The sequence below is a fragment of the Cydia strobilella genome, chromosome 17 (genome assembly GCF_947568885.1).
Source record: "Cydia strobilella chromosome 17, ilCydStro3.1, whole genome shotgun sequence".
Lineage (NCBI taxonomy): Eukaryota > Metazoa > Arthropoda > Insecta > Lepidoptera > Tortricidae > Cydia > Cydia strobilella.
The window spans coordinates 15,137,820-15,154,908 of record NC_086057.1 but is presented as its reverse complement, the minus strand read 5'-3'; the positions used below and the strand labels follow the sequence as shown (position 1 = coordinate 15,154,908).

The following is a 17,089-nucleotide window of genomic DNA, read 5'->3' as shown; positions in this document are numbered from 1 at the left end:
CAAATTAATATAATGATAAACATTAAATTTTCCATTCACTAACCACTGCGGGAGCCGAGATTGCCCGAAAGGTAGTGTCTCCGATGCCTGGAGTTACCATGGTTACCAGTACAATTTGACACTGGGTTAACAGTTTAATCGCTTAACCCCGGGTTAGTGGGATGGTGCAAGTGGGCCTTAGGGAATATGAAAGGGGTTAAGTGGAGGCAGAATACCTACACGAGAAATAGAAATTAACACGTTATAATCTATGATTTAAAATTTAAATTAGTCGGTTTATTCACACGCACTGTACTGTAATACAATACATAGGGCCTACCGCGAACACCGAAGTTCACGAATTGTGGACATTTGTCTCTGTCACTCTAATTACGCCCCAATTAGAGTAAAAGAGACAGATGCCCGCAATTGGCGAACTGCGGTGTTTGCGGTAGACCTTTAGTTTTAGTGCTACCCCGTCAGCACATTCCCGCGCCGGCGCAGCCACCTCGTCTCTTGTCATTCAAATCCTGCTCGCAGTGAGAGCGATAGAGATGGAGATACTCGTTCTCCGAATTCGATAAGCTTTGCTCGAGTTGCTCGAGTGTCGCAGATAATGACTAACAACTCTAACAAGCGGTATTGTCCCCACAGCCACAGCCACAGTACAACATTGTCTTGGCCCATTAAGACGTGGTATTTATTTGATACTCAAAATAGTTTGCTTAATATTCGTGGGTTTTCAGGATAAAGGCAGTTTGTGAATTGTGCCCAGGACTGACTACCTACCATTTAGCAGGTATACATTTTTTTTGTTACTATTAAGAGTATTAGTTAACAGTATGTATATAGGTACCTACTTTTAGAAATATTTTTCGTGTAATAAAGTAAATATTTTAAGTTTTTTTAAAAACGGTTCGGTCCTTTAAGCCAAGTGCTTTTCCAGTAATTGTTTTTAGGGTTCCGTACCCAAAGGGTAAAAACGGGACCCTATTACTATGACTCCGCTGTCCGTCTGTCTCTCAGAAGGTTGTACCGTTGAAGGAACCGTGATAGCTAGACAGTTGAAATTTTCATAGATGATGTATTTTTGTTGCCGCTATAACAACAAATACTAAGAAGTACGGAACCCTCGGTGCGCGAGTCCGACTCGCACTTGGCCGGTTTTTTATTATTATTACTGGCGAATTTAGTGAATCGGGTGAATCATGGTCATTGGTGTTAAAAAATTAAGTTACCTAATTTGCCGAAATGTGCATTTTATTGACATTTTAAGTTTATTCACGCATTATTCGTTTTTTTTTAATGAAAATTGTGATAGGTACATAAATAATTGTAATTATTAGTCGCTATTATTCTAACAATTTCATCAACAAAGTTCAATGTGATGGACATATTGAACCAATAAAATAACAGAAAAATATTCAGCAGTAATCTAAGCTATAAAGCTACAAAAACTTTTGTAAGGAAAATTTAATTGATTCTCTTGTGTTACTAAAAATTAACGCAATTATATGAATTCATCTTATCTTTCGATTTTTTTATGTTTAGGTACCTGTTCAATATAAATAAATAAATAAATATAGGACATTCTTACACAGATTGACTAAGTCCCACAGTAAGCTCAAGAAGGCTTGTGTTGTGGGTACTCAGACAACGATATATATAATATACAAATACATAAATACATAGAAAACACCCAAGACTCAGGAACAAATATCTGTGCTTATCACACAAATAAATGCCCTTACCGGGATTCGAACCCAGGACCATCGGCTTCACAGGCAGGGTCACTACGCACTAGGCCAGACCGGTCGGACGCTTTGGGGTCATCCATTAATTACCTCACACGTTTAGGGGGGTCAAAACATGTGACATGTTGTGACAAGGGGGAGGGGGGAGTCACAAACTTTGTGACGTCACTTTAAATTATTTTATTCGCTGTACAGTTTAATAACACGTTTTTGGAACGATAATCGTTTTTATTCGTTTAATTTTCTTTCCTAATCAGTTTTGGGTTATAAAATTACTAATATTTCTTTTGTCAAAATATTTTGATAAAATAGTAACAATACTTAATTCGATTTGCCGATTTCATTGAAAAAATGTGACGTCGCATCAGGGGTTTGCCATATGTGACCAAGTGTGACAAGGAGGGGTCAAAAAACCTTGAAATTGTGACGTAATTAATGGATGAACGATCTTTTTAACAATTCACTTAAAAAAAAAATGTTATTTATTAGTGCGCTGTACTACATACATATAGGTATACATATATCTTCTTCTTCTTCTTTTAAAATTATGGCTTCAGCCCAGTGGGACTATTTCGCCAGTATCAAGGTATTGAGAGGTTTACAAACGACAAAAATTGTACGGTTGTACAAGACAGTGTACGGTGATTTGTTAGCTCTTGTAAATCGATAGCTAGTCTTTACAAGAAGCACGTGGACTACCGGCCGTTGACTCCAAGATGGTGGTTAAACGCGCTTCAAAATTAATTCTCCATTCACTGCACACTACCACATTAGTTTACTGTATAATAAGCTATCGATATTACACTTTAAACAATATTAATAAGCAAAAAACAAAGTAATTAATCACGATGCTAACTATCAAGATGGCGCTCGAACCGGAAGTCCCATACATATATCGACATCACGTAAAATGGAACGAAACGTTGAAACGTTGTCTTCTACCCTTTTTCGTTTTATGTAGATCAAGTTGTAATGCAACGCTTACTTAGTCGTTAAAACTGTTAAAAGTGTATCTTTAAAAAAAAGAGCTTCACAGGATATAACTATTTGACGACCGGTCTGGCCTAGTGGGTAGTGACCCTGCCTGTGAAGCCGATGGTCCTGGGTTCGAATCCCGGTAAGGGCATTTATTTGTGTGATGAGCACAGATATTTGTTCCTGAGTCTTGGGTGTTTTATATGTATTTATGTATTTGTATATTATATATATCGTTGTCTAAGTACCCACAACACAGGCCTTCTTGAGCTTACTGTGGGACTTAGTCAATGTGTGTAAGAATGTCCTGTAATATTTATTTATATATATATTTTTTTTAATTTTTTTTTAACTAATCACTAAACACAAGAAGTGTGCGAAAAGTGAAAGTTTTCTTTTTATTGAATGTGTTTTATACATTTTGCAATCACAGGTAAGCTAAAGGCCAAACGGACTTTTGTTCTAGTCTTGTTTTTTTTTAACTTTATAGTAATACCGTATTTTTTTTATGCAAGGAACAAATAAGCGTTCCATATATATTATTATTTCCTATGAGCAGTACTAAATAGTCACAAAAACCGGACAAGTGCGAGTCGGACTCGCCCACAGCCCTCTGTATAGTACGTTCCGTACTTTTTAGTATTTGTTGTTATAGCAGCAACAGAAATACGTCATCTATGAAAATTTCAACTGTCTAGCTATCACGGTTCCTGAGTACAACCTTGTGAGAGACAGACGGACAGATGAGTCTTAGTAATACGGTCCCGTTTTTACCCTTTGGGTATGGAACCCTAAAAAACAGACTAATTCAGACTATGATACTTTGCTTTTTAAAGTGTTTTTACATTCAGACATATCAGATAACTATCTTGTGCCCGCGACGTTGTCTGCATAGCATGATGTTAACTTATGACAGTATTTTGATTACGAAGAAATAAATTGCCAAATTAGCACACTTGAGTGACATGATTTTTTAGGGTTCCGTACCCAAAGGGTAAAAACGGGACCCTATTATTAACTCCGCTGTCCGTCTGTCTGTCTCCAGGCTGTATCTCATGAACCGTGATAGTGACAGATGAAATTTTCACAGATGATGTATTTCTGTTGCCGCTACAACAACAAACACTTAAACCGGCCTAGTGCGAGTCGGACTCGCGCACGAAGGGTTCCGTACCATTACGCAAAAACGGCAAAAAAATCATGTTTGTTGTATGGGAGCCCCACTTAAATATTTTTTTATTCTGTTTTTAGTATTTGTTGTTATAGCGGCAACAGAAATACATCATCTGTGAAAATTTCAACTGTCTAGCTGTCACGGTTCATGAGATACAGCCTGGTGACAGACGGACGGACAGCGGAGTCTTAGTAACAGGGTCCCGTTTTTACCCTTTGGGTACGGATCCCTAATAAAAAGTAAGTAGCCAGACTCTGATGACAATCATTTTGACGCTTGTAAAGCACAAAAGTATCGGAAGTATTCCAGCAATTGTAGGGTCACCACGTCTTTAATAATTTGAAACTTTTAATTTTTTTTACTAAAAATAAATAAACGTTAATCACACAACAAGTTTGGGAACATATCAAGTTATTTTATTAAATATATATATATTTTTTTTTTAAGTAGTCACACTACTATATATAAATTAAAAACTGTTACAGTTTTTAATATATGACATCTATTACAGTTTTTAAGTTAATCTCACAATTCAAAAGGATCATAAACCGAGCTGGGCGAGCTGTCAATAAGGATGCGGCAAAAGTCGACATTGTTTGTCGATGATTCTAAATCAATGACACAGTACTGTGCTTCTTTGTTAATTTTTTTATGAAGTTGCAACTTTATTATCTTAGAATATGGTAATTAAATAATGACCTAATCATGTGATATAATTATACTACGAAATGGGTACGTAATATATCTGTACCTAGTTAATTATCATAGCGGTCATTATTAATTACCGAATATTCATTAGTATCCACGTATCATGAGTGTCCACATAAATATTGTTAAACGCTGCACAATCCCATATAGTAGTAGAGTAACATACATGTCGCGCCTTCTATACCCAACTATGCATAATACAAGTGCCTGAATCCAATTGGGTATAGATTGCTCTGGGCAACAAAACATATCATCATGAATACACATAACACCATGCTACATGAGAGTAGGAGAAGGGGCCGACCTACGACCACACTGTTACATGTACAAGTACATTTACTTCCGAGTTGGCATCGCACATCTGTATCAATATGAGAGTGCAGTCTACTGGCCTATCCAGAGTGACTCTCCCGTACGATTCGGTTCGCCTCCAGACTAGGTACTACCGTCTAGTACCCTGGTGTCCTGCACACCACCTGGACGTGGGGGCGGTGCCCCCACGGGATCCTCCATATGCCTGCCCCCTAGATCCGGCCCTTATACTCCAACTCATAACCGACCGTACTACATGCCTGCCTGTGTGCTTCCGATACACACTCAGGGAAGCCCCGGGCTTCCCAGTCCAATGTCGAGATTGGACTGCACCTTAGTGAAACTACGTTAACCAAGGACCGTTGGTTAACCCCTTGTTCCACTCCCATGTAGCTAGGATGTCGATTATATACGCATAAATAAGTGTATAAACACTCACCTGGGCAGGCTCTCGTTAGAGCGTGAAGGCGCACCGTGTACCGACTCAGTACACCCCGCGCCGTCCAACACCTCATGCACGTACCTCCATCTTTTCTCTAATGGCGCCATCGTGCTTTTCCCCGCCATGAGAACTGTCATTCTATCTGTCAGTGTTGCCACATGACAAAGTAGAACCTGGTTGATACCACTTACCAACTTACATCGCGCTTGGCGCTTGGCGCTTGGCGCGACACTCCCGACAACAATGAAGGTTACTGCAGCAAGGCGAGCAGGTGTCGCGTCCACTCCAGGATTTTATCCCTGGCACGAATGGCTGCGATCCGCTTGCTTCTCCCATTGCCTCTTTCCTCTGGCTGCTCCTCTGGTGGTGGGACTTCATTGTGACTGGTCATATCACATCCAGCCAGATGATCCGCGTCGATCTCCGGTTGTTCATCGAGCACAGGTACGTGAGCATCCACGCTGGTTGGAACTTCCAACTCCCCGCTGTCCTCTTCAATCTCAGGCAAGCCTCCCTCTACAGGTTCTACCTCAGGCGTCTCGTCATCTACCTCCAGCGGGTAGAGATGGCCAATGGAACGCGTTAAAGTAGAATCGTCAACCTTGACCCTCGCTACTCTACATTCACCATCACTTCCTCTGATCAGCTCGTGGATCTTCCCCACTTTCCAGAGGTTTCTGTTCTTGAGATCCGATTTAACCTGTACAAGGTCGCCTACTTGTGGTGATCGATGAGATTTAACTCTAGGTTGCTTGGGCGAGTTGTTGTACCTCTCTCTCAGACTAGCAAGGTACTGCTTGACGAACATTCTCTTAAATTCCTCTAGGATATTGCATCCTCTCTTCCAGCTCTCAAACAGGTCGCTCTTTGTAGCAGTGTTACAAGTAGGAATATCTGCGGCAGATGGTCTCATAGTCAAACATTGTCCTAGGCTTAAGAAATCAGCCGGGCAGAGAACATGTTCCACTTCTGTACCGACTCGTGTCAGCGGTCTTGAATTCAGTACCGTTTCCACTTCCTTCATCACCGTCAGTAACCTGGTATCATTGAGAAGGTGTTTTTCTAGAGTTCTTTTAAGGCAATGCTTCACCAAGGCCACAAGCCGCTCGTAAAACCCTCCATGCCACGGTGCTAGTTGACATATAAATTTCCACTGGATGTCATTCTTAACGCAGTATGGCTGTTGTACCATTTCAGCGACTAACTTAAAACAAGTTGCATTATCTGAATACATCCGTTGTGGCTTGTTTCTAGCAGCTATAAATCGTCGCAAGGCCAGGAGACATTCTTCAGCCGAAAGGTCCTTCACGATCTCAAGGTGTATCGCTCTTACTGTCAAACACGTGAATAAGGCTACCCATCGCTTCTCTTTGCCAGTCTGGGTACTCACAAATAGTGGTCCTAGATAGTCAATACCAGTGTAAGTGAAGGGTCTGTTGTAATTTACTCGTTCTGGAGGCAGCGCCGGTGTGCCTGGTAAACGATACGGACCGCCGCCGTGTTTGACACACTGGGTACATCGCTTTAACACCTTCATCACCTGGGCTTTCCCTTGGGGTATCCAATACCGCTCCCTGATGATACTCAATGTATGTGGAGCACCGACGTGGTAGTTACTCTCATGCGTCTCCTTTATGATTCTGTCAGTGAACTCAGAATTTTTTGGCAGTAGTATCGGATACTTCATGTCATAGCTCCAGGTGGTGTTCGCCATACGCCCGCGGCACCTAAGAAGGCCGTCCACATCGACAAAGAGATCTAGATTTCGTGCTAAATGTGTTCTTTTACCATCTAGTTCTTCTTGGAAGTGCTTTCTTTGCAGATCCCTTATCTCGGACACTATTTTGGAAACAATCGTCTGCTGCTGGATGTCTCCTTCATTGTGATAGTCAGGATTGTCAAGTTCCATGCTTCCATCAGTAGGATATTCACCACTCTCTGTAGGTATACTCAAATCCTGGGTTTCCATTGGTTCAACGGGATCACTGGGACTTCCTTGCTCCAGGGCCTCACTCTGGTCAGCGTCATCACCAATGGGTACTTCCTGTGTCGGCTCATCTGGGTCGTCACCCAGGACCTCCCCAACAGAAAGAAGGTTCTGATGTGTCTCATAGAGTCTATTTTGGGGCCAGCATGATTCTTCCTTGGCAAGAAACTCCGGTCCGTTAAACCAAAGTTGCCTTTTCTCTTCAAACAGTTCTGGACGTGTGGCAACATCAGCAGGATTTGCCTTTGTGTGGACATAGAACATCTCTGTGTTTGGATGGTTACGCTTGATTTCGTTTACCCTGTTGGCAACAAAGGGTGGGAGCAGTTTGTTTGACCTCATCCAACTAAGCACAACCAAACTATCTGACCACAAATATTCTTTCTCGATGTCAAGATCAAGATGGTTCCTTACGTATTTCAGGAGTCTGCTTCCAATCAGAAATCCTAGAAGTCCTAATTTAGGAATTTTCAATTCATCCTTGTCTTTGGTCTGTGACACGTGTGATTTTGCCATCAAAAGGGAGACTGATTTTCCTTGTCCATCTTCAATCACTTTAAGGTAGACAATGGCAGCATATGCGTCTTTGGAGGCATCTGTGAAGCAGTGCAAGTGGTACTTAAGCTCACTCATTGAGACATCTGTTCCGATGTACCTCGGCACCTCTGTGTTCACTATGGATTTCAGACTTTCCATGACATTCTTCACAGACTGTGTCATCTCCGTAGGTAGTTCTGTATCCCATTTGCATTTCTTTTCACAGATATTCTGGAAGATCAGCTTCATTGACAACATGAGTGGGCATACAAAACCACATGGGTCATACACACGTGCTAGAGCCCGAAGAACTTTCCTCTTTGTGTCTATCGGAGGATCTGTGCTGAAGTGGTCCTCAGTCAGATTCAGTTTCAGCGTATCTTCTTCGACATTCCACATAAGTCCGAGCACTTTGACCTGTCCATGTTTGACTGACCTATGATGTTCTGGTATCTTGTCCATAAGGCTCTGGTTGTTTGAGATCCAGTCTCTCATATTCATAGACAGCTGTTCAAACACTGTTCTGGTTTGCTCATAGATCTGTTTAGCCTCCTGCAGGCTATCAGCTCCAGTCACTAAGTTATCCACATAGCATTTGTCAGCGACTTGTTTCAGCAAGGCCTTGTTTGACTGGCTTATGTAGTGTTGGATCGTTGCTGTCAGTAAGAATGGACTTGCTACAACTCCAAAAGGTACCCTGCAGAACCTCAGATACAGTAAGTTATCCTCCGTTGCTTCCTTGGTTGTGTCCTTTAACCAGAGGAACCTTGTGACATCGCGATCATCCTCTTGAAGTGCTACTTGTAGAAACGCCTTTTCTACATCAGCCAGTATGCCATACCTCTTAGTTCGGAACTTCAAAAGTAACGCCGTTAGGTCTTCTAACATAGAAGGTCCGCTGTAAAGGCACTCATTGAGGCTTTTCTGTCCAGTAGTTTTGGCACTAGCATCGTATACTATCCTCCCCTTGCCGCCGCCATCTTGTTTCACCATATGGTGGGCGAGGTAGTGAATTGGGTGGTCTGCGTTCAAGTCTGACCCTCTAGTAACGACTTCTATAATTCCTAGGTCCAGCTGTTCCTTCAGGATCACGTCATACTCCTTGATTAAATGCAGGTCCAGTCTTTTCAGGTTACTCTTCAATCGACCTAAGGCCAATCCAAAATTTGATGGCAAATCTGGTGGGTACTCAATCCAGGGCCATTTGACTAAGTACCGGCCTTCCTCATATTGCACGGTCTCATTGAAGTGACGAACTGCTTCTTCCTGTCTTGTAGCTTTTGGAGAGTCCGTAATCCCTAGGTTCTCTAATGACCATAAGAACCTTACGTCTATGTTTCTTAAAGGCAGATCTGGCTCACTGAAATATGGGCAGTTAGGAGTGTGACATTGACAGTATGTGACCACTGAGAGGACTTCGCTTCTTTCTTCAGTAGTAAGCTTTCCTGAGGGCACCCATCCAAAGTCCGTATCCAATAAACAAAAGTCTTCTGACACCTGGATCTTTCTTCCTGTGAGGATAGAGCCAAAGTAGTCATTCCCGATGAGTACATCAACAACCTCTCCAACTGTATCATCATCAGCAACAATGTCGACTCCGGGATGCTTGAAGGACGTCACCGGAACACTGTCTGTAATTCTTGGTACGACGTTTACAGTAAACTGCTTAGTGACATCACGTTTCGTCTGGATGTTGACTGTTGTTCCGGGGGTTAACGTCTGCAGAGGTTCAGAAGCTCCAAAAGTGAAAATGAGTAGAAGGTCTTCCTGGAGGGTAGGCAGGCCTAACCTTTTTGCAGCTGCCAGAGTAATGTAACTCCGCTGACTACCGCAGTCTATGAAGACTCTGCCTTTGATACTTTTCTTAGTTAGAGGGTTTTGAAGAGTTGCCACTGCGGTCTGCAAAAAGGTATGTTTGTTAGAGGTAGCACACAAGGATTTTAAAGAGAGTTTCTCCATTATGTCATGTTCCTCACCATCTGAGGCCGGATTGGGACAGAATATAAGCAGGTGGTCTCCTTTACAGCGGAAGCAAGCAATCTTGCGCTTGCAGGATGATGCCTTATGGTTGCGTCGTAGGCAGTGTAGACACCTTCCCGTTACTTGCTTCTGCCGAGCTTCGACTGTATTGTATTTGCGACAGTCCCTGCTAGCATGTCCTTTCAGGTTGCAGAACAAGCATGCTCTCTTTGCTTGCTTTGATGGTGGTGCTCCAGCATTTCCCGCGTGTTTCCGCTTCCGGCTACTCTGAGACCTTACTTCTGTACGTACTTGCAACGCCTCAGTTGTGCTTCTGCCAGGCACGGCAATGTACTTTGGACTCGGTACAACTGTATCCGCTGACTTTTCCATTGCTGTGATAATTTTATCTAAATTATTTCTAATGGCCATCAAGTCAGTAGCTTCACCTATGAGGTGGTGCTCATGGATCACCTTTTCTGGGAATTTTGACAAGACTAATGCTCTCAAATGATTGCCTCCAACCGGTTCCCCGAGCTTCTCCAACACCCTGATATTCCGTTCAACACTGTCCAGGACACTACGGCAGCTGGCACTAGTATAGTCTGCCTTTTGGAGGTTGTTGAGGGCGGTATAATGTGCGTCAATCAGAGTGTCAGTTGACCCGTAACGCCGCTTCAAAGTTTCCACTGCAATGGAGTAGTTTGCATTGGTAGCCGCTATTCCTGAAACTGTTTCAAGCGCTGCGCCCTTCAGGCAGCTCAGGAGGTACATTAGTTTCTCAGACTCCTGTAACTGTCTATGGTCTACATTAGCAGCAAACCGGTCCCAAAACTCGCACCACTTCAACTTGTCCCCCGAAAAGGATGGAAGACTTAATTCAGGTAGTTTGGATTTTTTAACAGTTTCACTCCGCCTTTTGCCAATCTGTAATGCAATTTCCAATTCTGTCAATAGATCTTCAGCCTTAAGTTGATCTTGGGTCATCTCAACCACATCTGCCTCCGGTTCGACACTTAAATATTGAAATAACTCCTTTTCAAAAGTCCCCAAGCATTGCTTCAATTTTAAGTGGATTGCTGTGAATTCCTCTTCACTGACAGCTCCCTCCGCTTGCAACTGCTCCCAGAGGGCTTGAGAGTCCGCAGTCACCTTTTGCAATTTTTCATGGCGCAGCTTAACCCGACTGTACAAGCTTGCCATGGTAACGGCTGAAAATAATTTACACAGTTAGCCTTCACTACATTTTAAGGTATAAACAACCATCATGATTACATCCATGACTAGTCAACGTTATAATTTTATAAAATAACTAATTCAAAAATGTAGGTAGTATTCTCTCGGCGGAGGCACTAGCGTGCACCCATTTACTTTCTTCAGCGTAATGTTGTTAATATGGTGATTTCATGTCGAATGTTCCCAACAAAATACATAAATCATTACGTATCCATTACTTCTTGTTTAAACTCACCCTGGAAACCTTCCTGCCGTACAAGTTTTCTTTTCTTTTTTCGGTCCGGGCGGTGGAATTAATACGCGCATACGTATCACAAAAATAGTCTCGAACTGGCCAGGTATATTCCCTACTTCTTTGTGCAGCTGTAATGTACACAGAATACCACAATTACCACCTTTTACATAAGAATATTAACATATTTGCTGATAATTCGAAGATAAAGTTAGTCGCCGGGAAGCCGACAACGTCATGGCGGCTCAACCAAGTACATTACAACTTGTTCGTACCTGTAATTCTGCTGCAACTCGCTTTGGAAATGATTTCCTTTACCAGAACTGAGATCGCACTTCTCACAACACTGATTTATCCACGAACACTTACAACCATGAACTTAAACAAGAAACCTCAGGACGCCACTCGCTCAAGTAACTTTGAATACCGCGAAACTTATGTTTTTTCCTCGTTGATTTTTTTCTTGACTTGTTGGGTCTTGCCAGAGTTGCCAGCGCACAGTGGTGCGTTCCAATTCTCATTCACGTCCGAAACATTTTTTGGCTTATCGGTAAATTTACCAAATAGTAAATCTATTTAAACGCGAATAAGAAATACAAATTATCATGAGTAATCGAATTCATAAAAGTAATTATTAAATGCCCTTCATCTGACATTCTTTACCACGCTCTTTCATTTATCACTGAAAATAAAATGATGAAATGAAATCCGAACGTACCCTTACGGGCATAGATAAGAAGAAGAGGAACAACCATTCTTTTACAATCATATAAAAGGTATGATGGCCAACATAACATAAAAAATACCTTATGGCTAAATTCTTAAAACAAATTATTACACAAGAACAAATGTATAATTATAACAATTACGCAACATTTCACAACACTTAATCTAGCCTAGGGTGCACCCTTTTACCTCTAAAGTCAAACAAAGGTTAAATTAGTACTATGGAATTAAAACAACATTCATTTTATATTTCTTTATTAGACTTCGTTGCATGCTGTGAGAGAAATAATAATTAATTACGTATTTTCGAAACAAAATACGCCGAACAGGTACCTTGAGCTCAAACAATTCAAAACTTAATTTGACAATCTCAGCTACAAGGCCCTTCATAAGGGATCTTCAGATGGAATAGCCAAACCTAATCTGGCTTCCCACCATCAGAAATCTCAGATCATCTCCACCATTTTTGTCGCGCCTTCTATACCCAACTATGCATAATACAAGTGCCTGAATCCAATTGGGTATAGATTGCTCTGGGCAACAAAACATATCATCATGAATACACATAACACCATGCTACATGAGAGTAGGAGAAGGGGCCGACCTACGACCACACTGTTACATGTACAAGTACATTTACTTCCGAGTTGGCATCGCACATCTGTATCAATATGAGAGTGCAGTCTACTGGCCTATCCAGAGTGACTCTCCCGTACGATTCGGTTCGCCTCCAGACTAGGTACTACCGTCTAGTACCCTGGTGTCCTGCACACCACCTGGACGTGGGGGCGGTGCCCCCACGGGATCCTCCATATGCCTGCCCCCTAGATCCGGCCCTTATACTCCAACTCATAACCGACCGTACTACATGCCTGCCTGTGTGCTTCCGATACACACTCAGGGAAGCCCCGGGCTTCCCAGTCCAATGTCGAGATTGGACTGCACCTTAGTGAAACTACGTTAACCAAGGACCGTTGGTTAACCCCTTGTTCCACTCCCATGTAGCTAGGATGTCGATTATATACGCATAAATAAGTGTATAAACACTCACCTGGGCAGGCTCTCGTTAGAGCGTGAAGGCGCACCGTGTACCGACTCAGTACACCCCGCGCCGTCCAACACCTCATGCACGTACCTCCATCTTTTCTCTAATGGCGCCATCGTGCTTTTCCCCGCCATGAGAACTGTCATTCTATCTGTCAGTGTTGCCACATGACAAAGTAGAACCTGGTTGATACCACTTACCAACTTACATCGCGCTTGGCGCTTGGCGCTTGGCGCGACAATACATATATACCATACATACTGTGCCGTTAACAGTTATTTGACAAGTTTTCAGAGATAATAAAATATAACATTGATAAAATATAACATTTAACCAAGGCGGTTTTTTATATGAATATTTTTTTTGATTTGAAATATGTAAGAGTGACAGAGATGTTAGATAACGAAATTTCGATTTTCTTGTTTAGTGATAGACCCTCAGATTGTGGTAGTGGCGCCCCTGCGCAGAGTTTCGCGTAATATTCCCTATTAATACAACTTTTTACTAATTTGCTCCCGACATTAGGCCTCCATGTATAAAATTTAATAAATAATTTATGTTACACGTCCATCTTTGGGTCACCGATTTACATATTATGTGTACCGAATTCTGTCATTGTGGTCGGTTCATTCAAAAAATAAAAAAAGTAAATCAGTTCAAAGTTTGTATGGAACACGAACTCGGAGCGCAATTCCGACTCGCATTTATTTAACGGTTTAAAAAATAAATCCCACACGAAACTGGCATCATCACATATTGTCCAGGTGATTTGGTCAAATTGTGTTTTTTGAAAAACAAATTATAGCCAGCATGAACTGAATGTAGCGTGATACCTTTGGGTATGGTGCTTTACGCACACTAGTGTCCCATCCCCTCCCCCTTGTCAAAAATATATATAACTCCGTAATAGATGGATACAGTCTAAGGAAAAAACGTGCCTCGAAAATCAAGAAAATTTGATTCTCGATCAGAGGGCGCTACTAGCTTTGGCCTACTGTCGTATAGATGGCGTGAACGGTCTCGTTTGTTATTTAACAATTTTAACGCATATCATTGAAAGAACATGGGTCAAAATCATAAAAATAATTAATACAAATAAAAAAATCATTTATCTATATTTAAATACATTTTATCGTATTTTTATAAATCTTAATTTTTAGTTTTAAGGTGTGTCGATAGATGGCAGTGAATTTACTGTGGTTACAAAATCTACTATGACAGTACCCCTCTATCTTATCATATCCTCTTTGCCCTTGTTTAAAATTTATTAAGGATTAATATTTCTTACCTTGACATTCTTTTCCTAATACTTTTCTAAAAAATAAAAAAACCGTCAACCGGAAAAAATTTCATGCTAAAAAGGGGGGGGGGGGGGTTGCGTCAGGGGTAGGGGAGGAGACGCTATATGCTAGTGTGCGTAAAGCACAATACCCAAAGGTATTATACTACGTTCATTTAATGCTGGCCTAATATAATTTGTTTGTCTTCCCCATAGATTAGAACATTTAGAACATAACTTGACCGAATTTGTTGGGTTGTTTTACTTTACTGTCTATTTTAATTCTTAATTTTTATTACTTCTAGGTGAACTACTAGAAGCAAGGTGAAGTGAACTACGTGCATGAAATCATGGCTGCTAATATTATGGAGATGTTAAGACAAATTCAACGTGATTTAGCTGATCAAAAAGATTACATGAGGAACTTGCACGTAATTAATAGAGACCTGAAAGAAAAGCTAAATCTCATGGATGAACGAACAACAGACTTACCTAAGGTACTTGTGGCTATAAATAGGCTAGAACAGCAAGTTAAAAAGAACAATATGATTCTTTACGGAAACGACGAGACTGAAATTATTTCCGAAGGAACTATAATGCCCTACAAATCTCATATTGACGACGAGGAGAAGGCAGAATTTCTCGGTAGAATATCTGAAAACAGCACAGAAAATACTGAGGTAACTGAACTTTATCCATCGAAAGTAAAATTAAAGGAGGAGTTAAATGGCAATGATGAAAGTAAAAACGATGACCACATTGAAACGCCGGAGTTTACCACAGACGAATTAGGAGAAATAATCAGTAAGGAGATGCACGAAACAAAGCAACCGATTCGGATTCTAAATTGTCCATTCTGCAAACAAGATGCTGCTGAGAAGTTCACGACTTATATAAACTCAGATCAGACTCAAAAGCTCGAAGACATTTTGAACAGAATAACTGACCTGTATCAGTCTGACATGAAAGATCTGAGACAATCAATGAAACATTTAGAAGCGACAATCAAAATGTTTACTGAGGAAGCAGTGAGCACAGTACGACAACAAGAAACGATTCAGAATACACCTACTTATTTCACTACAGAACAGATCAGCCAGATCAATGCTGTATTAAAACGAATTACAGACTCGAACCAATCTCAGACCGAAGAAGTTAAGAAACTAATTAACGATAATGCAAGAAATGTTAGTCAAGAACAGATTGACAAATTAATTGCCACTTGTACTAAATTAAAATCAAACGCAGAAACGAATCAGTCTGAAATGAGACAAATGCAAGAACTTATGAAGTACTTTGTAGCAAAAAAGTTGCCCATTGAAGCGAGTACAGCCAGCAAACAGAAGACTGTCCAGATATCTCCGACATATTTCAGTCCAGACCAGATGAGCAAGCTTAATAGTGGACTGAAGCGTGTTGCAGAGATATATCAGGGGACCGACATGTTCCCTGTTATACAAGTAGTACCGGGGGCTGCTGATGAGCACCCTGTTATGAAACAACTACGAGAAGGTGTATTTTATACCTTGCGTGTGGATTGCGAAAATGAAGGTAAATATTTTAAGGTTAAACTTGGAACCAATGGACTTAAGAGGACTAGTGTCATAGACATGATCACAGATTATCCGAATTTGACAGTAAATGACGTTGTTAAGGAATGGTTGATATCAATCAAAAAATGGAATACGTGGTCTCAAGCATACTGGTTTAATTGGCCTATGGGATATAATAAAGTCACAGGAAGATTACGAGCTCTTGAGGTAGGGCAGTAGGAACTAAGGCGTGGGCCAGTTAAGTATTATCGTACTGCTTGATACTGCTCCTATAGTTGCCACCTTCAATTATAATTCCTAATACCCGAATACCTAGGATATAAATAGGATGCCAACTAGACGGAGTATTATTGCAATGTTCTGTCACCAGCGTGCAGCACTAGAACAAACCGTAAAGCATAGAGTAACTTATTAATCGTATTATAGATATTATGCCCTTAACTTTTTTCACAGAATATTACTCGTACTTGTTACGAATAAAATTAAATATGACATTGACGCATCAAGGCGGTTTGTTGACTGCTTACTGTGCTAATAGCACAAACTGATTAAGACTAACTGCGAAATCTCTAGAACAGTCCTGAAATTTGGTATGTATATAAATTAAAGGCCCCTTTTTCATGTCCACGGATACCATTTGACATTATATTTTTAGTTTACTTGTCGCCAGTTAAGGCTTAATTTGATGATAAATGACTATAGTCTTTCGATAGCGATTATATTTTAAGATTTATTTTTAATTATATACGTGCAAATTTGTGTGCCATACGTTGATGACGATTATGAAATAAAATAAATGCCTAATACATTTTCATTTTTCATATCCCGGTCAATATAAGTCTAGCTAATACATTTTGTTTTTATTTTATTCTCTATTATGTATTATCACTATTATCAGCCACAAAAGTAAATCATGGCGAGTTATCAATTAGTTCATTCATAATTTCTCTCTTCTATAACTAATTCATGGAGTACATCAGTAGGTAGTCTAGCAAAAAAGAGTAGAAATTAAAAAGTTGCAACACTGTAGTGTCGTCCCTTTCAAATCAATCTAATAAAAACGGGACGACACTACAGTGTTGCCACTTTTTAATTTCTATTCTTTTTTGCCAGACTGTATGTGCCCTTATAAATGCTTTGAGTTAAAAAATGCAGGTAAATTTCATTTGTTTTTGTAGATACTCGTAGTTA

The 17,089-nt window shown here is 40.7% G+C and overlaps 2 protein-coding genes across 2 annotated transcripts; one reads left to right on the top strand and one right to left on the bottom strand.

Moving 5' to 3' along the window:
* Window positions 1-724: 724 nt before the first annotated feature.
* Window positions 725-16,644, top strand: LOC134748953 (uncharacterized). Its single transcript, XM_063683819.1, has 2 exons — window positions 725-778; window positions 14,651-16,644. Exon 2 carries the CDS (start codon window positions 14,696-14,698, stop codon window positions 16,115-16,117), a length of 1,422 nt encoding a protein of 473 aa, XP_063539889.1. The 5' UTR covers window positions 725-778; window positions 14,651-14,695; the 3' UTR covers window positions 16,118-16,644.
* Window positions 5,595-11,030, bottom strand: LOC134749109 (uncharacterized). Its single transcript, XM_063684013.1, has one exon. The coding sequence runs from the start codon at window positions 11,028-11,030 to the stop codon at window positions 5,595-5,597; it is 5,436 nt and encodes a 1,811-aa protein (XP_063540083.1).
* Window positions 16,645-17,089: the final 445 nt, after the last annotated feature.